The sequence below is a fragment of the Apium graveolens genome, chromosome 4 (assembly GCF_009905375.1).
Source record: "Apium graveolens cultivar Ventura chromosome 4, ASM990537v1, whole genome shotgun sequence".
In the NCBI taxonomy this organism is placed as follows: Eukaryota; Viridiplantae; Streptophyta; class Magnoliopsida; order Apiales; family Apiaceae; genus Apium; species Apium graveolens.
The window spans coordinates 45,761,266-45,785,200 of NC_133650.1; the positions used below are offsets into that span (position 1 = coordinate 45,761,266).

At 34.8% G+C, this 23,935-nt stretch overlaps 1 protein-coding gene across 1 annotated transcript; it reads left to right on the forward strand.

The window, feature by feature from the left end:
• The first annotated feature begins 5,867 nt into the window (after positions 1–5,867).
• LOC141717959 (histidine kinase 1-like) lies at positions 5,868–15,748 on the forward strand. Its single transcript, XM_074520263.1, has 13 exons — positions 5,868–6,410; positions 9,067–9,309; positions 9,459–10,256; positions 10,455–10,702; positions 11,314–11,473; positions 11,786–11,912; positions 12,074–12,163; positions 12,508–12,669; positions 12,803–12,872; positions 13,010–13,052; positions 13,380–13,520; positions 13,907–14,902; positions 15,157–15,748. Exons 1-13 carry the CDS (start codon positions 6,222–6,224, stop codon positions 15,370–15,372), a joined length of 3,483 nt encoding a protein of 1,160 aa, XP_074376364.1. The 5' UTR covers positions 5,868–6,221; the 3' UTR covers positions 15,373–15,748.
• The last annotated feature ends 8,187 nt before the right edge of the window (positions 15,749–23,935 follow it).

The following is a 23,935-nucleotide window of genomic DNA, read 5'->3' on the forward strand; positions in this document are numbered from 1 at the left end:
TTTTTGAAAAGTGTTTCTGAAAATTATATTTTTTACTTTTTTTTTATTAATTTTAAAAATCAGTTTTATTTATTTTATAAATTAATTAATTAATTTATTTATATTATAAATAATTCTGAAATATTTTCTAAAAATCAGATTTAATTATTTTCTTAAATATTTATTAATTAATAATTATTTATTAATTATTTAAAAATGATTAATAATTTTGATAATTAATCAAATAATTTTCAATAAATCATAATAAATTTATTTTAATTCCAAAAATTATAGAAAAATCATTTTCAGTTCTATTTTTTCTTAAATAATTATTAAAAAATTATTTTAGGGCTTAAAAATCAGTAATAATTATTTATATTGAATAATAAATTGAATTATCTGTGTTTAATCGATATTAATTAGATCGTTAGTCCGATTCGAGCGAAACGAAAGCCCTTTGACTCAGAAAAATGAAATAATTTCATTAAAAATAGCATTAAAACCTAATTTATTCTAGAAATTAGTTGACCTTGTTATTTATTTGATTATAAGCCAAATTGCGTGCCAAGACGAGTCCGATAAATTCTGAAAAATAGGGAACGAGTTAGATAATGATCAGATATGCGATCAGCGAGTCGATTTTGATTCTAAAAATTATTTTAACTATAAAAATGATTATGTGACTTATGTGCTTATGTGTATTATGTGGTTAATCGATTCTTACGTGTTAATATATAATATACGAGTCAATCATAAGCGCATGGGTAGACAATAGGAACGATGTGAAGTCGGTTCAAGACGCAATTGAAGTACGAAATGACTATACCCGTCTATTTCTCTAACAAAAGCTAAGCTAACAAGGCAGGTTGAGTCGGTGATAGACGAAGGTGATATAATTGAAGTGAGTCGCGTAGAAGGCAAGTTTTTCCCCTATTCTAATTTCAGAATAGTGATATTTCTTCAAATTCTTATCACGCTTGCACGCTTTTGATTCTTATTCGTAAACACTGATACACACTTGTTATTCTTTTGTTCATATTCATTTCAATTCTTGATGTCTCTTTTCTTTTGAATTCCTTATTAATATTCCAATTTTTACTCACATATAATGATATATTCTGGTGATTTGAATATATCAAAGTATAACGATTATTCCGGTTGCTACTCCATGGACTGGATAGTGATATTTTTGGGGATTAAGTTTACTTAATCCTAAGGACCGGAACATAACCGGATCTTTGAGATGGGTCGTAGTGCCTGGGTGCCCGAATGGATCTATATAATGAGATATAGATCTGCACTGTATCCTGGTTGATCAGCAGGGTATAGATACGAACTTGTGTCCAGTTTAGTTCGTTTATACTCGCCAGCAGTGGCCTTCTTTCTATTCTCGCGGGGTTATATCTTTATAGATATACCTATATTACCGACTCATTTATACTGCTTTAACACTATTTATATTTTGCGTACTTGTTGAGCAATTTTGGCTCACCCCTTTTTGTTTTTATTCACCTTATTGTTTTTAGCTAAGAAGGAATATGAAACCCATCAGGACTCGAGTGGTAAAGAAGCGGGTCAAGCCTCCGGATCCTCTCATACCCAAGGTGTTGATCCCAATCCAGGAAGAAAGCTTTGAGTTGCCTGAATAGGTGGAATGTAGATAGTTAGTGTGTGTGTTCGAATAAAAGATAAAATTAGTTTAAAACTGGTTAGACAATGGTTTGTAATAAAGAGAGTTGTAAGATTTTGAGTTTGGTTTGTAATAAAGTAGTTAGTGGTTCTTGTTTTCATACTTCAACCTAAAAGATCCTGGTTAGTGTAAAAGGGGTTTAGTTATATTTCTTTAAAATTTGTTATTCAGTTTGCACAGGTTTGGAGATTAGCTAGTAACCCCCAGACTTATACCTTGGGTCTGGAGGGCGTTACAAGTGGGGGGTGCCTAGCAAAGGTACCGATCCCTCCACCTAAGAAGGTGAAGATTGGTCCAAAGACTGTGAATTGTATCTTCATAGGATGTCCACCACATAGCACTACATATCGGTTTCTTATATATGATTCCAAGATTCCTGACATTCAGAATAATATGATTATGGAATCTAGGAATGCCTCATTCTTTGAGACGACGTTTCCTTGTAATCCAGGAAATGAACCTCCTATAACATCTAAACGAGCTCATGAGTCTATAGATGATAATAATGAGAGTGAAATAAATTGAGGACGAGAATATGGGGTAGTGAGAAGGAACAAAAGACAACGTACTGAGAAATCCCACGGGCCTGACTTTATGACCTATTTGCTCGAGGAAGGTGACCCGGAAACCTATAAGGAAGCAGTTACCTCACCTGATGGCCCCATGTGGAAAGAGGCCATTAAAAATGAAGTTGATTCAATTCTTCAGAATCATACTTGGGAATTAGTTGATTTTCCAAATGGCTGTAAACCGTTAGGCAGCAAGTAGGTTTTCAAAAAGAAGTTAAAAACTGATGGTACTATCGATAAGTACAAGGCATGACTTATAATTAAAGGATACATGCAACAGAAAGGTCTTGATTACTCTGACATATATTCTCCAGTAACGAGAATAACGTCTATAAGGATGATGTTTGCTATCGCTGCAATGCGAAATTTAGCAGTACATCAAATGGATGTGAAAGCAGCTTTCCTAAATGGAGATATAAATGAGGAAATCTATATGGAACAACCTGAAGGGTTCGTTGTCCCGGAACAAGAGAGGAAATTCTGTAGACTAGTGAAGTCACTGTATGGCTTGAAGCAAGCGCCTATGAAATGACATGAGAAATTTTTTAAGGTCGTGCTGCAAAATGGCTTCAAGATCAATGAATGTGATAGTTGTGCCTATTACAAATATAACGAGAGCAGTTATGTCAAGGACAATGACAATGGTTATGTCATGATAACATTGTATGTAGACGATCTACTTATTGCTGGAAGCAATGATGAAGTGATCAAATCTACAAATGACATGTTAAAGGAAATATTTGACATGAAAGATATGGGAATAAAAAACGTGATTCTAGGAATCCAAATTTCTAGAACATCAGAGGGACTCGCATTGAGTCAACCTCATTATGTTGACAATATCTTTGAGAAGTTTCCTAAGGATGACTTTGAGAAAGTTAGGACACCTGTGGACATGACTTTACATCTATCCAAGAACAAAGGTGTAGCGGTTTCCAAGTTGGAATACTCGAGGATAATTGGGAGTCTGATGTACCTAATGAGTTGTACTAGACCAGACATTTCATACTCAATCAGCAAGTTATTTAGGTTTACGAGTAATCCGGGAGCTGATCACTGGAAATCGATCATAAGGGTACTGAGGTACTTGAGAGGAACTCAGGATTATGGACTGCACTATGGCGGATATCCAACAGTATTAGAGGGATATACTAATGTGAACTGGATATCTAGCAAGAAGGCTCTAAAGTCTATGAGTGGCTATGTGTTTAAACTAGTCGGCGCGACAATTTCATGGAAATTCTCAAAGCAAACTGTGATAACTCATTACACGATGGAAGCTGAATTTGTGGCACCAGATAAATGCGCCGAAGAGGCTGAATATTTACGCCAATTTTTAAAGGATATTCCGAGATGGCCAAAACCTGTGAGTGCTATAGGGGTACACTGTGACAGTCAATCCGCTATTGGTAAAGCACAGAGCACGATGTATAATAGAAAGTCTCGCCACATACGATGAATACATAGTTCTATTAGACAATTGATCTCAACCAGAATTATCATTATTGATCGTATACCATCAAAGGATAATATCACGGATCCACTAACAAAAGGGTTATCAAGAGAAGTGGTTGAGAAATCATCGAGATGGATAGGCCTTAAGCATGTTTCTTAACGGCGTCATGGTGGACACCCAACCAATGCTGAATGGAGATCCCAAGAACTTGGTTCGATGAGTCAACTAAATCATGATGACCAAATCACTGTGGGGGAAACCCCGTCTTGTTCCTATGATGAGGAAACAGTGAGACACGTATGGTACGAGGTTAAGCTTTTGAGCTTTTAATGATCTTTTCACGAATACATGGAGTTCAGGAATGAACGCATGGAATTCAGTTGAGTAAACGCGAGTTACTTAATAAGATAAAGATCACCTATGTGGGAGAGAAGTGTTGCCGCTTCAAAGGAGAATTGTGAGGCACAATTCTTTAGAAACTCCTGCAGAACTAGGACGATGTTCCATGGCCAAAATGGACACACTCATGAGAACTGAACGAGTCATAAAGGATATAGTGATAAGTATATCATCATTTACACAAACGGTCGAACAGTTCAAGGACAAGCACGTCTACTATCTACCAGTAAAGTTGGTATACTTATTCGAGTGGAGGTTCAAGGAGCATTCTCTACCTATCGTATGTTATATTTGATCGAAGAAACTATCACCAAGTCAACCTCCGTGTCTGTCTATCTAGTGTGCGCTAATGAAATGCCAATCTCATCCATGTGGGTTGTAGTGCCATACTGTCAAGTTAATTTGAGCCATATTTTGAGTGGAGGAATATTGTGTGTGCGCAACGAGTGACACTTGGAATGCGTTCTCCTCCGAGAGAGCTTTACGAGGCACTTTGAATCACTAAAAATGACTAAGAGATGGATGATATATGATTATCCAAAGTCGGTCTTTTAGTAGTGGAAATTTGTGGAAGAAAAAAAAGTCCCACATTGATTTTTCAAAGGAGCATACATAGCTTTATATAGCAAAACACTTATGTAGAGTTCAAATGTGTTACTTATGTATTACTCCAACACCTCGAGCTTGCCCGCGTGCGAAGTGCGAACACGAATGTAGCAGAAAATTGGCCCGGATAATCACGGACCAGTATTGCTAATTTAATTTCTACTGGGCTTGGGATTTAATAATTTTAATTTGTTTTGACTACGAATTATTATAATTGATTTAACGTAATAATAATCAGATTCAATTACGGATTTGATTTATAAACCGATTGATTAATTAACGTGGTTTAATTAATGATACGTGGAATAGCGCACACGTTTTCTCGAGCCTATATAATATCGTATTAGGTTTAGGGTTAAGTATTCATTTGATATACAAAACACCGCCTCCTAAACACAAACCCTACCCTCTCTCTGTTCCGGTGATAATTTCTTACTCCGTTCTAGTTCGCGGAAGGCGCTGTTCGTGCAATACCATCGTCTTCTCGTTTTATCCCGGGAGGCTAACGACTCGCACATATAGTGCGGGTCATAATAGCTTTAAGGAGACAGTTATACGACTGCACTCGAGAACGTCTCCTTCATATTCTTTTCTTTATTTTTTACAGTTTATTACTTTATTATTCGCATACACATACTTATATTATTTGTATTAACCGGAGATTATGGTAACATAAACATTTTGATTAATGTTTGTAGTTCTGTTTTAAAATGAAGTAAGAACCTGATGCAGTGCTTCAATAGTTAAATGCCTGCCCTATATTGTAAATGCAAGTAATGATAAGGGACCAACTTGAAGCTAGATAATTTTAAGATTGTGGATGCTTTTTGAACTTGAAATGTTCAGGTAAAATTCTAGTTTTCTACTTATAGCCTGCGAAAGAGTCATGTATATGTGACAAGGAAAAAATATGGCAGTGGCAGGATTTTTTTTTTTGCTAATTTGGCGGGATCTTGATAAATCAAAGGAGCTGTGTTTTTTAACTAGTAGAAGTGGTGAAGTAACTTTATTATTTTGAGTGAGTCCACTTAATGATCACAATCTTGTAAATTATATTATAACAAAATAGATCACAACAATCTTACTTTTAGATGTTATAACTTTTCTGGATAGATTCACCAGGACTCCTGTTTCTTAAGGTTTTCCTCACTTGTCAAATCTCCAAAAGTGGTTTTTTACTCAGCAATGCACCCACTTACTACTCATTTTTTTACTGTTCAGCATAAAGTTAATATAGCTCCTTGGAGTTGTTGTCTTTGGATGAACCAGAGTTTGTCAATTTTTCCACAGGGGTAGCTATCAAGTGTAAGATAGATCAATTAAATATTACAACACATTTCCCTCCACCTTTCAATTACGCACAATTTAGTCTGTGTGTCTCTGGTGTTTATATAGTTGCTTAATGCTTTCTCATATTCCCATGAGTCATAAGGAGTGAAATTATTGTGAATAGCAAATAGGATAGCTCTTGGGTCCCAGTGTTGAGTAGTATTTATTTAGCAGCAACAACAGAGCTGAGCTGATGGGGTCTTCGCTGAGAAAGATTTTCATCAAATTTCCTAGCTTTGCCAAGTCCTGGGGAGCATATACTCAATCTCCTAGAAACCAGAGACCCTTCCTTAGGGATGCTCAACATGGAAATCTTCGTTGCGCCAGTGCTGAGTGTCTTTCTTCATACTATAGTGTTTTTGTCGCTCGCCTTGCCATCATGGTATGTAATTTTCTTATGCATCTACATCCAAAACTTAGTTTATATACGGCCGCAATTTCTTTCTTTGCTGCTTTTGATATCTGAAACTGAAGATGACATAAAATGTATAACTGAAGCACTCAAATAATTATTAACAACCGAGATATATATATAAGTGTATGTAAACAAGGAATATATTAAACTTTCAACTGAGATTCAGGAAAACGCAAGAACTATCCCTGTCCTATTGTAATATCCCGTAATTTTTAGAATTAAATTAATAATTGAATAATAGAATAAAGAGTATTAAAATTAGAAAAACACTAGGATTTAAAATTGAATTAGATTAATGGGTAGGTTAAGATATAGGGTTTTGTATCGTTATAAATACATCATATTCGTCTTCCTCGTTTTTAATATAAAAATTCGTAGGACTCTTCTCAGCATAAATCAGCAGTCTTGTAAAATTCGTAGAAAATTCATTGTAAGTCTGATTTTGGTGATTCTGGACTTTTCGGAAAGATCTTTTCATTATCTACAACTTTCGTGTTTCGTATTTTTCAAGAAAACGTCGTTTAGATGGTCAAAAAGGCTATATTCAGATCTGGTCAGGTTTTGAGGTAAGGTTTCGATCGATCTTGCTAGTGTTTTCTAAACTGTATGTTATGTGTGTATATTTGATTATCAAAATTTGGGCTAAGTGATTATATATTTGAAAGTATGATGTGTTACGGTATATGTATTGTTGTGTATATGTGTGATGTCTAGACGATAATTTTAGATCTCTGATTTGTATCATGGTTTGTGAAAATATTGAATAAGAACTTAGGACCGCAATCACCGGATTGTAGTGACAGTTTTGTGAAAATTTAGGACCGTTATTACCGGGTTGTAGTGGTCTTGGCATGAGTTATTGATTTTGAATTATTGTTGTTTATGTGCTATGTGTATTGTACCTATCGAATAAGCATAAGAATAAGAATATGTATCGAAAGTCTTTGTTTCGTATATCATATCGTAATAAATTATCGTATTTTGTTATATGTGTGTGTGTTACTTGGCCTGCTAGTTGGATCGATTGTTTTCTTGCGGGGCTTCGCAGCTCATTCCTTACAATTTCAGGTTTCGTCTAAGTTCGGGTTTGATATCATTGGAGTTTCGAGGACTTAGGATTTGAAGTGGTTTGACTTTGGGACTTCCGCTTTTAGCTGCGCGTTTGTAATAGTGACCTTTGTAATAGAGATTTTGGATTAGTAAATTGTATTTTGTTTTAGTTTTGATTTAGAATTAATAGTCCAGAAGTGCGGGCCGTTACAATTGGTATCAAGAGCAAGGTGTTCTTCGGAGTGTATTAGGTATGGGACTGGTACATTCCCTAGGATGTGTTCCCGTGGACCTTAGTTTAAGTTTGACCTATAGGATATTAGAGGGAGTTGATAGGATTGTTGTGAATTTGGGGACCAAATTCTTTTTAAGGAGGGTAGTATGTTATATCCCGTAATTTTTAGAATTAGATTAATAATTGAATAATAGAATAAAGAGTATTAAAATTAGAAAAAGACTAGGATTTAAAATTGAATTAGACTAATGGGCCTAAAATTTGCATCAGATTCTAATATGGATAATTTGTAGGTTAAGATATAAGGTTTTGTATCGTTATAAATACATTATATTCGTCTTCCCCGTTTTCAATATAAAAATTCGTAGGGCTCTTCTCAGCATAAATCAACAGTCTTGTAAAATTCGTTGAAAATTCATCGTAAGTTGGATTTTGGTGATTCTGGAGTTTTCGGAAATATCTTTTCATTATCTACAACTTTCGTGTTTCGTGTTTTCCAAGAAAACGTCGTTTAGATGGTCAAAAAGGCTATATTCAGATCTGGTCAGGTTTTGAGGTAAGGTTTCGATCGATCTTGCTAGTGTTTTCTAAACTATATGTTATGTGTGTATATTTGATTATCAAAATTTGAGCTAAGTGATTATATATTTGAAAATATGATGTGTTACGGTATATGTATTGTTGTGTATATATGTGATGTCTAGACGATAATTTTGGAACTCTGATTTGTGCTATGGTTTGTGAAAATATCGAATAAGAACTTAGGACCGCAGTCACCGGATTGTAGTGACAGTTTTGTGAAAATTTAGGACCGTAGTGACAGTTTTGTGAAAATTTAAGACTGTTATCACCGGGTTGTAGTCGTCGTGGCATGAGTTATTGATTTTGAATTATTGTTGTTTATGTACTATGTGTATTGTACCTATCGAATAAGCATAAGAATAAGAATATGTATCGAAAGTCTTTGTTTCGTATATCATATCGTAATAAATTACCGTATTTTGTTATATGTGTGTGTTCCTTGGCCTGCTAGTTGGATCTATTGTTTTTTGCGGGGCTTCGCAACTCATTATTTACAATTTCAGGTTTCGTCTAAGTTCGGGTTTGATATTATTGGAGTTTCGAGGACTTAGGATTTGAAGTGGTTTGACTTTGGGACTTCCGCTTTTAGCTGCGCGTTTGTAATAGAGATTTTGGATTAGTAAATTGTATTTTGTTTTAGTTTTGATTTAGAATTAATAGTCCGGAAGTACGAGCCGTTACACCTATGTTTAATAGAGCATGATCTTGCAATTTGACAATAGCTGACATTTGGCTTCATATGTGAATGACATTCAGGCCATGCTTGCAATTCTGATAGGGCTTCTGACCTTACTGACTTGGCATTTCACAAAGGTGTATACAAATAAATCACTAGAGACTTTAGCCTACGGACTTCGCTACGAGCTCTTACAGCGTCCGATTTTACGAATGTGGAATATCTTTAACTCAACTGTCGAAATAACAACTGCTCAAGTTAAGCTGTCAGAGTTTTTGATAAGAAAGTACAGCAAGCCTGTTAATCAAGCAGATCAAGTAGAGGTTATCTTCTGTCCAATTCTCTTTTATGATTTTTTCTAACATGTACGTATTAAAATATTTCTAGTGTAATATTTCTTCATAAATTTAATTTTTTGACTCCCAGCAATATTATGTTTTTACTTGCTAACATTTAGGATTTTGACTCCCAGCTATATCAAGCAATGAAGGATGTAACATGGGCTCTGTTTGCGAGTCACAAAGCTCTTAACTCTATAACCATGAATTACAAAAATGGATTTGTCCAGGCTTTTCATAGAGATCACAGGAGTGATGATACATTCTATATATACTCTGACCTAGTCAACTATTCCATAAGTGGAGCTTATGATATGGTAATGCTTTCTGCTCATCCAGGATGGAATGATCAATCTGTACACAATAATATATCTGCAATTTGGTACCGTGAACCATTAGATCCTCTCACTGGTGAAAAGACGGGGAAAGCAATGCCAATTCAACCAGATGATCTAATTAATATTGCAGGAATCTCACAAGTACCAGATGGTGTAGCTTCATGGCATGTAGCAGTAAGCAAATATTCAGATTCACCCTTGCTTTCAGCAGCACTGCCGGTTTTAGACTCATCCAAGCAAAAAAGCATACTGGCTGTGGTGGGTGTAACCACTGCACTCTATAGTGTAGGGCAGTTAATGAAAGAACTTGTTGAGTTCCACACTGGACACATATATTTGACATCTAGAGAGGGTTGGTTGCTCTCTACTTCCACAGACACTCCTCTTTTGATGAACTCAACAACAGGGCCAAAACTTATGATGGCTGTCGATTCTGAGGATGAGGTGATACGTTCTGGAGCAAAGTTGTTACAAAAAAATTATGGTACTGAGACTCCCACAAATCACACGGTTCACATAAAGGATGCCAAGCTTGGAAATAATCAGCTCTATTACATTGATTCATTTATTTTAAACCTAAAAAGGCTTCCCATGGTAAGTTTATATTTATTGGCACTCTTGTATATGAATTCCAGAGAGTAGTACAATGTTGAGAAGTCTTAGAGTTGCGGAGGCTGCTTACAGAAGTAGACTTGCATTTTATCTTTCAAAGTTAGGATTCTTAAATCTTTAATTGTTGAATAACTTATCATTTGGATTAGACAGCTGATGTCACCATCTACATTTTTTCAGGTAGGGGTTATTATCATTCCAAGAAAGTACATAATGGGAAAGGTGGACAAGAGAGCCATGAAAACATTGGTGATACTGATATCTGCTTCTTTTAGTGTACTGGTCACTGGATGTATTTTTATATTCATATTGACAAATGGAGTGTCAAAGGAGATGAAACTAAGAGCAGAACTAATAAGCCATTTAGATGCAAGAAGGAAGGCAGAGGCCTCAAGCAATTACAAAAGCCAGTTTTTAGCAAACATGAGGTGACTATGAATTTTAACTCTTAATCCAACAGATTATGGAAGATGTAATTCTTTGTTTTGCACCCTCGCTGAGATGGGATACAAAAACCAAAACCCTCCAGTTTAAGATTTATAAACCTATATCTATTCATTGTACGGGGTATATATGGTCTAATCAGTTTATGAAATTGAATCTATGAAACTGACTAAAGTTTAGGAAATTAGAACAAAGTATATAATATAGGCTTACATTGTATTATTATACACATTATTGAAGACTTATATCTAAACAGGATACTTGGACATCATGTTGGTGGCTATTGCTTTATGCTTAGACATAACAGATAGTTGTAAATCTTCTTGTATTTTTCTAGTGTAATTTCTGGATTTTTTTTTGAAAAAATAGCATACCTCCAGAATTTCTAAATATGTGTTCCCGAACTTCTTACAAATAGAGCGCGAACCTACCTCTGTTTTTATATAAATTTTAGTAGGCATCTTAAGAGTACAACTTGTCTGTTGTTCTAGTTATATGTATACATAAGAAGCCCTAATAGAAAGAAATTCTATACATGTTGGCCAGTAAGTTAGCATATTTGAATAATGAGATCGTTTTTTTAATTGTGTAACAGTCATGAATTGCGAACACCTATGGCTGCAGTCATTGGATTATTAGACATCCTCATGTGTGATGATTGTCTTACCAACGAGCAATACTCAACAATTGCCCAGATCCGTAGATGCTCAACTGCTCTACTAAGACTTCTTAACAACATTCTGGATCTCAGTAAGGTGCCAATTCTAACTTATAAGTGCCCTTTTTCTTATGAATCCTTAGTACTATCAATGTCAATGAACTAATTTCCCTAAGAATGTAAATACAACTCCAAGCAAAGCAAGGATACAAACATGAAATATTAGTGTAGGTAAGCCTTTAAGCTTCCGATATCATGGATGATATTACTGCAATCTTAGAGTATTGACGCATTGTTGCATTAAATAATGTTCTTTCTTATTTCATTATTAGCTTAAAGTATAACTTCCGCCTAGCATCTTTTGATCAACTATATATGCAATTTCAGCTTCATATGATATTTTATACAGGTTGAATCTGGAAAGCTGGTGCTGGAAGTAGCGGAATTCAACTTGGAACAAGAACTCGAAGGACTTGTTGATATGTTTTCCGTCCAGTGTATTAATAACAAAGTTGAGATTTTTCTAGATCTTTCAGGTAAACCCGAATTATACATTATTTTTCATTTTACTGCAAAAGAACTGAAAACCAACTTTCAAGTCTCTGCAGTTTGATTTGATTCTTTAATACGATATCCTATCGAGTTTATTTTCTGTTCAAACTATTGGTATCAATGGACTCTTATTTTACTGATGCAGATAATGTCCCAAAGGTAATTCAAGGCGACTCTGGCAGAGTTGTGCAGATTTTTGCAAACCTCATCAGCAATTCTATTAAGTTTACAACATGTACGTTTACCCTTCTCCTTTTTCTAGTGTGAAAATAGATAGTACAATATTACAATTACAACAAACTAAGGCACTGCATAATTGAAGAATGGAGAGTACAAAATCTAAGACTAAAAGCTATATAAAATTTTACAATAAGTCATTATTAGTATCTGTGCATACATAGCCTGAGTTTATGTTATTTGAAACTTCCCCTTAAATATATTAAAGCAAAACTTCACCGTCGATAATTTTATAAATATATAATGTAAACAATGATCAATAATGTTAGCAGATCAAGTTTGAAATGACTAGTTCTCTGGGGAAAGTTTAACTTGTAACGGTTACGGTTTTCTGGCTTGCAGCGGGATACATTGTTCTTCGAGGATGGTGTGAGAATAGTAATGCCAGACCGGCTTCCTTATCTCATACAAATTCAATATTACCTAATATAACACACGACAAAAATTTCTGGGAAGAAGACAACCAATTGATTCTCTGCTTCGAAGTTGAGGACACTGGATGTGGTATAATTTCTTAGTCTCTTAAAAACAAGAATGATTTAGCATAGCCTGATCAAATTTATCATCCAAGTACTGCAGGTCATCATTTATACCCCACATTGGTGTGTATGTATTTGTCATTATTTAGTTCTTGCAGGAATTGATCCAAGCAAATGGGAATCTGTATTTGAGAGCTTCGAGCAAGCCGATCCTTCAACAACTCGATTGTAAGCTATCTTAGAATCTCGATTACATATTGTAGGAGTTCTAGTAAAAAAATGGCGCAACATGTAATGTACAAGTTTTCAATTTTGTTATCATTTTGCTGAAGGTTCCCAATTTTCTGAAACTTCATAATTTTCAGGCATGGTGGAACTGGGCTTGGTCTATGCATTGTCCGGACCTTGGTGAGCTCTTAATTTCATGCTTTTGTCCTGATAAAAACAAGTGCAGGAAATGAGAATAGAGTCTTTGCATCCGATGAAAAAAATAAAAGCATCCCAGGTTCATTAGAAGAGACCCTCCGGGTATTAATCATCGTAAACCCTTGGTTAATTATATTAAAAGTTACATAATATTTGTACAAGGTACAGTTATACTGTTAGCTCTTTCCTTAAATTATGACATTAAACTACCTTCTTGCACATAAAGGTGAGAGAAATATTGTCGATCTCTGAGTAACAGTGCATCCTTGCAAACAATTTGGCATGCTCTAACTGCAGTGAGGTTTACAGGTGAATCAGATGGGTGGAGAAATTAAATTTGTTAACAAAAATGGAGCAGGGAGTCTCATGCAACTTTATCTGCTTCTCAGAGCTCCTGAAGATGGGACAACACAACACTGCAATTTGAACTATTCAGAGCATAACCTGACAGTAAGTGCAACTTTTTATCAATTTACCATGCGTCTTAAAACGACTTCTTCAGTAAAAAACACCCATCTCTACCAATCATGGTGTACAATGCAAGAAAGCTATGTTGATTAATCAAACGAATTAATGTCTTTAACTATTTTCTCCCGACCTCTCATCTGTATATTAACACAGAAGCATAAAACAAAAACGAGCAGAAGAGCAATCACTCGGTCTATGTAGACAGTTTGTTACAATTTCATACATTTGTCTATAGTTCTGATGCAAGCTTTTGGATGTATAGTAATTGTTAAGCTACCAGTTTTCCTAAAACCTCAAGGTGTTAGGAATTGGGTTTACAAGGATCATATCTCATATTTTAACAGTAATCTTGTGAAATTTTAATGCAGATTCTGCTCGCACTTAATGGAAAAATGGGTAGCTTAATTATGTCCAGTTGGCTGCGGAAACATGGTATCTTCACCTATGAAGCATGTGACTGGAATGAACTAACAGCAATTCTTCAGGATCTCTTTCAAGATGGGAGTTTCCTGCAAAATTCAACAAATAATTGTTCGATCGCTGAAAAACTTAACCCTGGAAACAGGAGGACAAATTTCATCATACTAGTTGATATAATTTTACTTGACCTGAGCACTGACATATGGAAGGAACAACTAAATTTCTTGGATAGATATCATGGTAGAGCCAAGTTTGCCTGGATACTGAATCATGACACCTCCAGTAACATCAAGAAGGAGCTTTATAAGAAAGGGCATCTATTGATGGTAAACCGACCACTGTGCAAAACAAAGATGATCCAAATAATAGAATCTGCTACAACAGAGAGTGAACTGCAGAAGAAAATTGCTCCTCTGGTATCTAAAATTGTTCACAAGGAGACGCATAAATGTCTTGAAATGGGTCCTATTCAGTCTGACGCCAAGGTGGAGAGGAATTACAATACTAGTGATGCATTTGTAGAGCATTTCAATGAAACCTTTTTGTCACAAAATGAAGCAGGTAATAATTGTTTCGTGGAGTTGACAGATGTTCACTCTGACAGATATGAGTTGAGGAGACATCAGAATGTTCAAACTGGCACTGAAAATGACATCCGATGTACGGGTTTAAAGACAATGGATAAACAAACTTCTCTTGAAGGTCTACGTATACTTCTGGCAGAAGATACACCTGTACTCCAGAGAGTTGCAACCATAATGCTTGAAAAGCTGGGTGCAAAAGTTGTAGCAGTGGGAGATGGTATGCAGGTAGTTAATGCATTACACTTTCAAGCCAAGCCAGATAGTTATGAAGATGAATGTTTCCAGGCAGATGACAAACCATGTAATCAAACAGAAGAATATGACTTCCCCGTGTACGATTTAATCCTTATGGATTGTCAGGTAAAACTAGACCTATATGCCTACATTTACTTTTTCCTTTGGAGAAGCAGTCTCGTTATGTCAACATTTTGATATAATCTACTAATGCAAGATGGAGTGGGTTCTAAGTATAGAACACTTTCCACAGTGATCTCGAAAATTGTGCATATATTTTATTGTAATGAGGCCTATATGTATATACACATTTGATCATTGTTTTAGACTAACAGTTACATTGTATGACTTGTATATATGCAACCTCCATTGCAAACCAGATGCCAAAGATGGATGGATATGAAGCAACAAAAGCAATTAGAAGATCAGAAATAGGAAGCACTTTGCACATTCCTATAGTCGCGCTGACTGCCCATGCAATGTCATCAGACGAAGCCAAGTGCCTAGAAGTTGGCATGGATGCATATCTAACAAAACCGATTGATCGTAACTTGATGGTATCCACCATTCTTTCTTTGACGAGGAGAGCAACTTAGTTCAAACATCAAGCTATGTAATAACCAGAAAAGGTCAGCTGATACCAATACACCTCATATCTTTGTAGAGCCTTGAGTAAAACCACTGCTAAAAATATGTAGCACTCAGCAAAACCAATCCATATAAAAACATGAAATGCATTCTTTTCATAGTCTTGCTCTGTAAGTGAAAAAGGTGGACCTTTTTCGATTAGCTTAGTTACATTTATATTTTAGACTCTAATGTGAAGCTAAGCTATCCTGGAAAGTAAAATGTACGAAGCAAATCTCTTTGCTTTTCAATAGTTTGTCCATGATATTATTACAAACTTTGTAATAACCAATATAGACAATAACTAATATAAACTTTAATAGCAGCATCAAAACACCCTTTACATTCTGCAGTGAATTGTATATGAGATATAGCTTTATATAAGAATGGCTGAATTTATGTTAGCAGAGGACTTGTGAGCAGTTTGCAAAGGCATACCTCTTGTGATTTTGAACTACATTCGATGTAGGAAGGTGCTCCTATTGTTTTCCTTAACTCTCCCTGCTTTAAAGTCAAAGTATACGTTTTAGTCTCAGAAGACAGTATTCAAAACTTCAGCAATTTGTTATTTGAATAGAAGAAACATAAAAAAAAAATAAAAAAATCAGAAGGAATATTAATTACCTGAGCTTGGGTTATATTATAGGTACAGCACCAGGGTGGTCTACAAAGAACTGCTTATTATAATTGATCAGTTGGATAAATCGGGAAGATAACTTGCATATACTTTCTTACGGATCATAGCAATTATAACCATAAATCAAGAAAAAACCAAAACTAAGTTTTCAAAATATATAGAGGACAGTAAGAAGATTTTAAGAACCATTAAGAAACCAATCTGTTGCTTCCAAGAATAACCCACATGCATAAATGTGTATATATCCCATAGGAGCATCTCCAACTTAGTCACGTATAATATCTAGCTGTCATTCTATTATACTAATATGTAAAATATAATATACATCACTTCAATGCTGTCATCTATTAGGTATAATTTTAGATAACTAGAAGTTAACAGGCATATGCCATCATCTATATTAATCCACATCATTTACAGAGCTTAAATTCTTATATATAATCCTAATTATATTTCATTATAAAGTTTTTATTTATTTATAATATATATAACATGCTATTTTAAGTCATTTTTTCAATATTTAAGGTACTTTTCAAATACTTAATTATGATTATGAAAATTATGTATATATGTCATTATTATTATATGTATTGATATACTATTTATATTTTATTTATAAAATAATAATGTATGTAATATTAAGTATAAAAATGTTCCTTTATTTTCAGCTAAATCTAAAAAAAAATAATATAATAATATTAAGATATTTTTTCTATTTATTTTTAAGTATTTTAATATATTTTCAACCAAGCATAATAATTTTTTATTCTTATTTTATAATGTTTATTTTAAAATATTGACATAAATGTAATAGTGTTAATTAATTTACTTTCACTAATATATATTTACAATTAATAAAAAATTAATATTTTAAATATAGCTAATGAATATAACTAATATTACTGGAGTATAAACCCATACAGATTTAATAAAATTTTAGCTAATGATATTTTAGCTAACAGTTTTGACTTAATTTAGAACCATATTCACAGACTCTTCATATATTCATTAGCAGGACAATCAGCTACTAAAATTATGAAAATAAATTTGTTTATTAGATTAAGATATTTGACCTAAATTCCCAATACAGTATAATCAATTGGAAAGAAGAGATTTTGGCACAACTTCAGTTTAAATACCAAAATTTTACGTCAAAACAAATCTATAAAGTAATCTTTTTGTAATATTTTTACATAGATAGATGCTTATAAGATTGACACGTCTTCAAGAGCATAGGGCAATCCACCCAACACTACAAGAAAAATGGTCGTTTTCTATCAAGATTTTCCTATCAAGGAATTATGGTAGAAATTGCTCCATTATTTTTTACCAGGTCGAAATCTGGTAGTAATTGCTCCCGGTGGGGCCTACACGCAATCACCAAAACCTATCAATATTGGTAGGAACATCACTCTAGGTTTTGATAGAAAAATGATATCAAAATGACCCCCCATCCATGTCATAGCTCTCACCTTTTTAAATTAATTAAACTTTATTTTAAAATTAATCATTTTAGAGATATTTCCTACCATATTTGGTAAGAACTTAAAACCTACTGATATTGGTAGGAAATGATGAAATTTTTATATGGATATGACCCCACCCTCCATATCAGTCGTCCATGTGTTATCCAAAATAAATATTATTTTTTGACGTTGGAAGCTTTTTAATAATTCAAGAGTTTTTCCTACCGATATTGGTTGGAAAAAAGGTCCGCCAGCTGAAAGGTGTTTCCTACCAAATTTGGTAGGAAAAAATGTCCAGATTTAAAAATGGACCCCCACCTTTTGCTTTTGTATTGTGTGGTATTAATGTATTGAAGATAAGATAAAAGAAAATAAAGAAGAAGAAAATAAAGATAAGGAAGAGTAAGAAAAAAAAGAAGAAGTTTTTTCATTGTTATTTATTGTAGTTAAGTGAACTTTGTTAAAACAAAACGTTTAATTCCTACCAGTATTGGTAGGCAATGATCAAAAACAAAGAAAAAAATTACATTTTCGCATTTTTTGTTGATCGTTTGTCACATTTTTGTTGAACAAACTCTAAAGACCTAAAGAAGTATTCATTTTAGTAGTGAAATTCAAGAAAATAATTGATTATACTTACATTCTCGTGCTTCTCTTACATTTAGATAAATTATAATTATTTCGAAAAAATAATAAATATCGAAACGTTTCGATAAAATATAATTTTAAAAGTGGAAAGTCATTTTATAGCGAAAGGAAACTAGGAAAAAATTTGGAAATGAAAATATTTATAAACAATAAAATCATTTAGAAAACGAAGGAGCAAAAATGTTTGAAGTTTTAGTTAGGTTTTATACTCAAAATTTATGGATTGTATAGGGGTTATATATTTTAATTTTTTTTTAGTAATTCAACTGTGCGGATAATAAGACATATTGATTTTCGATATGTATGTTGTTAGATATATTTGATAATGTCATGGCTAATATGTTTTATGTTTAGTTTTCAGATCTTACGTGAACAGGATAAATCAGTACTTAACTGTTGATCAGTACTTATACTGGAAGTCAGGACTTAAGGATATCAGTACTTATATTATCAGGAGATAATCATCAGAAGATAGATATCAGAACTTAAGTGCTGAAGGACAATCAGATAAGGACAGTAGTTGATTAAAGGAAAGAAGATCGAGATAAACATAAGAAGAGATATGCATGAAGAAGGAATTCCGTGAAGAATGGAATACTTGGAAGAAAAGATATCTGATTGATATATTTTAGGAAGCAGAATTATATTCCATATCAATTAGCGATTATCTTGTAACTGTGTAGTATATAAACACAGACATAGGGTTTACACTATAAGTGTTATCATTATTAGAAAAGATTATTCATTGTAACCCTAGCAGCTCTCGTGATATTTGTTCATCACTGAGAGGTAACAGTTCCATATTGTAACAGAGTTTATTGTTTCAATAAAGTTTGTTTTCTGTTACTTAAGTTCTTAAAGTTCGATTTAAGTGTACTATACACTGTATTCACCCCCTCTACAGTGTGTGTGTGACCTAACAATTGGTATCAGAGCCTATCTGTTAACTTACATACAGTTAAAGATCCAAACACAATCATGTCGGACACAGAAACTCCAACTAAGCCTACCACAACTGAGGAACCACCAAAGACACAAATTCAGAGTCGGTATGAGACCATCAGAGTCCCCATACTGAGACCATCTGAATATCCCATATGGAAGGTAAGGATGACCATGTTCCTGGAAGCAACAGATCCAGAATACCTGGATAGAATCAAGGAAGGTCCTCACAAACCAACCAAACTCGCTGTTGCAGTTGCAGGTGAAACAGCAAAGACCGTACCAAAGGAGAAGAGTGATTATACTGCTGAGGACATAGCATCAATTGCTAAGGATGCTAAGGTACGACACTTACTGCATAGTGCCATTGATAATGTAATGTCAAACAGGGTAATCAACTGCAAGACTGCTAAGGAGATATGGGATGCTCTGGAAACAAGGTGTCAGGAAACTGACACAATTAAGAAGAACAAGAAGACAATACTCACTCAAGAGTATGAACACTTTGACTCAAAGACTAATGAGTCATTGAATGATTTATATGATAGATTTGTCAAACTTTTGAATGATTTGTCATTGGTTGATAAAGAGTATGATCTTGAAGATTCAAACCTTAAGTTCCTGTTAGCTCTTCCTGAATGCTGGGATTTGAAGGCAACGACAATAAGAGACAACTACAATCTTGATGAAACAACTCTTGACGAAATCTATGGAATGCTCAAGACTCATGAGCTGGAGATGGAACAAAGAAGCAAGAGGAAAGGAGGAAAGTCAAGGACAGTTGCTCTTAAGGCTGAAGAAGAATTCCCCAAAGCACCTTCCTCAAAGAAAGACAAGGGTAAAGCTCTTTTCATAAAGTCTGATACTGAGTCATCAAGTGCTGAGAGTGATGATGACTCAGATTCTGAAAGCTTGCCAGAGACTGATGCTGATGAGGAGATGATGAAGCTGTGTGCTCTTATGGTGAAAGGAATCACAAAGATTGCATACAGGAAGTTCAGGAAGGGAAAGAAGTTTTCCAGGAAAAGCATAAGTTCTGATAAGAAGAATTTCAGAAGATCTGAAGGCAGAGGAGGAAAGTCTAACAGAGGAGATTACACCAATGTTAAATGCTATAACTGTGGTGAGAAAGGCCACATATCTCCTGACTGCAAGAAGGTAAAGGGTGACAGAGGCAAGGCTCTTGTCACAAAGCAGAAAAGCCGGACAGACACCTCAGACTCTGAAAGTGAGGAGAACTATGCATTGATGGCAAATGCTGATAAAGAAAGTGCTGAGAGCAGTTCTGAAGCTGCTGAAACAAAGGTACCTCAGACTACTTATGCTTTTCATACTGATGATATTAATGAGTTGAGAAGATATCTTAAAACCATGTTTGTTAGCTATAGAGACCAAACTTTAACATGTGAAAGATTAACTTCTGAAAATCTTGCATTTAAGAAAAGGAATGATTTCTTAGAAAAAGAGTTAGTCATGTTCCATCAAACTCAGAAGGATAGAGATGATGCTTTTTATGTTAGGAATGAAGTGCTAAAATTAAATGAATCTCTAAAAACTGAGTTAGAAAAGGAAAGAGAGATTATCAGGACTTGGACTAACTCTGGCAAAACAACTCAAAATTTGCTAAGTAGTGGAAACTGGAAAGAGGGCTTAGGTTATGGAGAAGATAAGAATGATAAAGGAACTGAAGAAATTAAGCCTGTTGTTAGGCAAAAGCCAAAGTTTAAACCTATTAAGTTTGTAACTGTAAAGTCTGAAAATGAGAAATCAGAAGATAAAAAGGAATTAACTTCTGACAAACTAAAACAGGAAAAGACAGCTGAAGTGAACATAGGCTTAATGACAAAGAAGCAGCTTAAGCATAAGCTGAAAGATGTCAAGAATGCAAACAAGGTAAAATCACCTAGGAAAAATAGGAATGGAAAGGAAGGTGTGAATAAAAGCAATGATTATAAACCTGTTCCTGATGCTCCTATGAAAATATGTCATAACTGTGGAAGTTCTAACCATCTGGCTTCTTTTTGCAGGAAGAATAAGAATATTAACTCCTTACCTTCAAAATCAGTAGTTAAGAGTCAGTCTGTTAGATACAAACCACAAAATCCTTGTTTTCATTGTGGTAGTTTATGGCATTCCATTTATACTTGTAAGGAATATCATAGTTTGTACTATGATTATTATCAAATAAAACCTTCTTTGAAGAAAGTTTCCATTGTTCCTTCTAGTGTAAATTCTGATTCAAAGTCTGATAGTGTAAATTCTGATAAGAAAAATGTTAACATAAACTCTGATGCTAAATCCGCTGCAAATGTTAACAAACTTAATAAGGCCAAAGGATCCAAGCAAGTCTGGGTCCTTAAAACTAATAATTAGTGGTCTTTGTGATTGCAGGGCAACAGAAAAAATATTCTAGTTCTGGACAGTGGATGTTCAGGACATATGACTGGAAATAAGGCCCTGCTATCAGACTTTGTGGAGAAAGCTGGCCCAAGTGTTTCTTATGGAGATGGCAACATTGGAAAAACATTGGGATATAGCAATATCAATCTGGGAAATGTCATAATTAAACAAGTAGCTCTGGTCTCAGGACTTAAACACAACCTACTGAGTATAAGTCAAATCTGTGACAGAGGTTATCATGTTGATTTCTTTGAAGAACACTGTGAAATTGTGAGTAAATCTAAAGGCAAAGTTATTCTGAAAGGATACAGACGTGGTAACATTTATGAAGCTAAGCTTTCAACAAGTACTGATCGCTCTGCAATCTGTCTGTTAAGTAGAGCATCAATTGAAGAAAGCTAGAATTGGCATAAGAAACTCTCTCATTTAAATTTCAACAATATAAATGAACTGGTCAAGAAAGATCTTGTGAGAGGATTGCCAAACACAGTATTTGCTCCTGATGGTCTTTGTGATTCATGTCAGAAAGCCAAACAAAGAAAATCTTCATTCAAGAGCAAGACCGATTCATCAATTCTTGAGCCTTATTATCTTATACATGTTGATCTATTTGGTCCAGTAAATGTCATGTCTATTGCAAAGAAGAAGTATGCGTTGGTCATAGTGGATGAGTTCACCAGATACACATGGGTGTATTTCTTGCACACAAAAAGTGAAACTGCATCTATCTTGATTGATCATGTCAAACAGCTGGATAAAATGGTCAAAGATTCTGTGAAAATTTTTAAGGAGTGATAATGGCACTGAGTTCAAGAATTTGATAATGGAAGAGTTCTGCAAAAGCCATGGAATAAAGCAGGAATTTTCTGCTCCTGGAACTCCACAGCAAAATGGAGTTGTTGAAAGAAAGAATAGAACTCTCATTGAAGCTGAGAAAGCAACTTCTCAGAAGGATTCTGAAATTGGGGGTTCTAGGCTTCTCAAGAGGCTTAGACGTATGATAGTTCCTGAAACTCCCAAGGAATCCAAATCAACAAGGAAGTACAAGAAACAGAGGGCACAAAGGCCAGTTTCAGATGATGAGGAGGAAGCAGCTAAGGAAGGAGATCAGGAATCTCTGATCTCACAAGACAAGGAATTTGCTACAGTCACTTCTTCTCCATCAACTCCATCTCAGGAAGCTGTATCTGACAAGGCTAACTCACCATCTGTGTCTCTTGTTGATTCAGGCACAAGTGCTGAAATTGATATTCAGAACCTGGTTGTGCCTGCAATACTTTTCTTAGAAGCTCCAACAGCAAATAATCCTTCCACAACACCTGTTACTGATGCTGTTCAAACTCCAGAGTTATCAACAACACCTTCTCTGCATCAAGATGCTGATGATCAGATTTTAGGTGAGCATCAGGATATGGCTGTTGATCAGAACTTAGTATCAGATCAGCAATTAGAGGATGCTGAAGCCTCCATTGCTACTCACACTGTTGTCTTATTAGAAGATACTGATTCTTTAAGTTCTGATGCTGCAAATGTTGGAGATACTGGTGAAGCTGCTACAACTGTAGATGCTGATGAAGCAGGTCCTTCAGGACATACTCCTCCACCTACTCTTCCTAAGTCTGAACTGGTAAAGGAGTTTGTTATCAGGGATGCACCAGTGCCTTGGAGTGAAACACCTGCAGGTCAGGAGTGGACTAAGGAATGGAACTCAGTTTCATGTGTTCCAAATGCTTTACATCTTGCTGAGCACTTGACTAAAGCTGATGAAATGTTAAATTCTGATGATTTTAAAACCCAGCTTAGAGTCACTGCATTGAGTACTAAACATCTACAAGGTCTTCATTCCAATACTCATGCAGAGCTACACAAGATTCAGGAGAACTTTATCAAACAGGAACAAGTTTGGAAAATTGATAAGAAAAAGTTCTTTCAACCTACCATTGACAGGATTGCTTATATTGAGAAAACTCAAGAGAAACAACAAGCTCAGATTGATCAAATTCTGACAAATCAAGCTTCTCAGCAATCGCAACTTACTGAAATCCAGACCTCAGTGGAACTACTTATCTCTCTTTTATTACCTGCTGATGCCAACAAGGGGGAGAAGGTAATTAAGTCCAAATGCAAAACCAACAAGACACTGCAAGGAAAGGATGATGGAAAAGATGACCAAGGAAATTCTGGAATGGGTAGTGGTCATAGTCAAGGTAGAAGGTTTACATCAAGACAAGCTAGTCACAGAACAAGTTCTGATACTGGGAAAAGAATAAGTTCTGCTGCTGGTAAAAGGATAAGTTCTGATGAACTTCTAGATCTTGATGAGGAAATATCAAGACAATTATTTCTTCAAGAAAATCCAGGGATGGACTTGGAAAGTTTAAAGGAAGAAGAAGCCAGACTTAAATCAGAGAAAGTCACATCTAAATCTGAAGCTTCTGG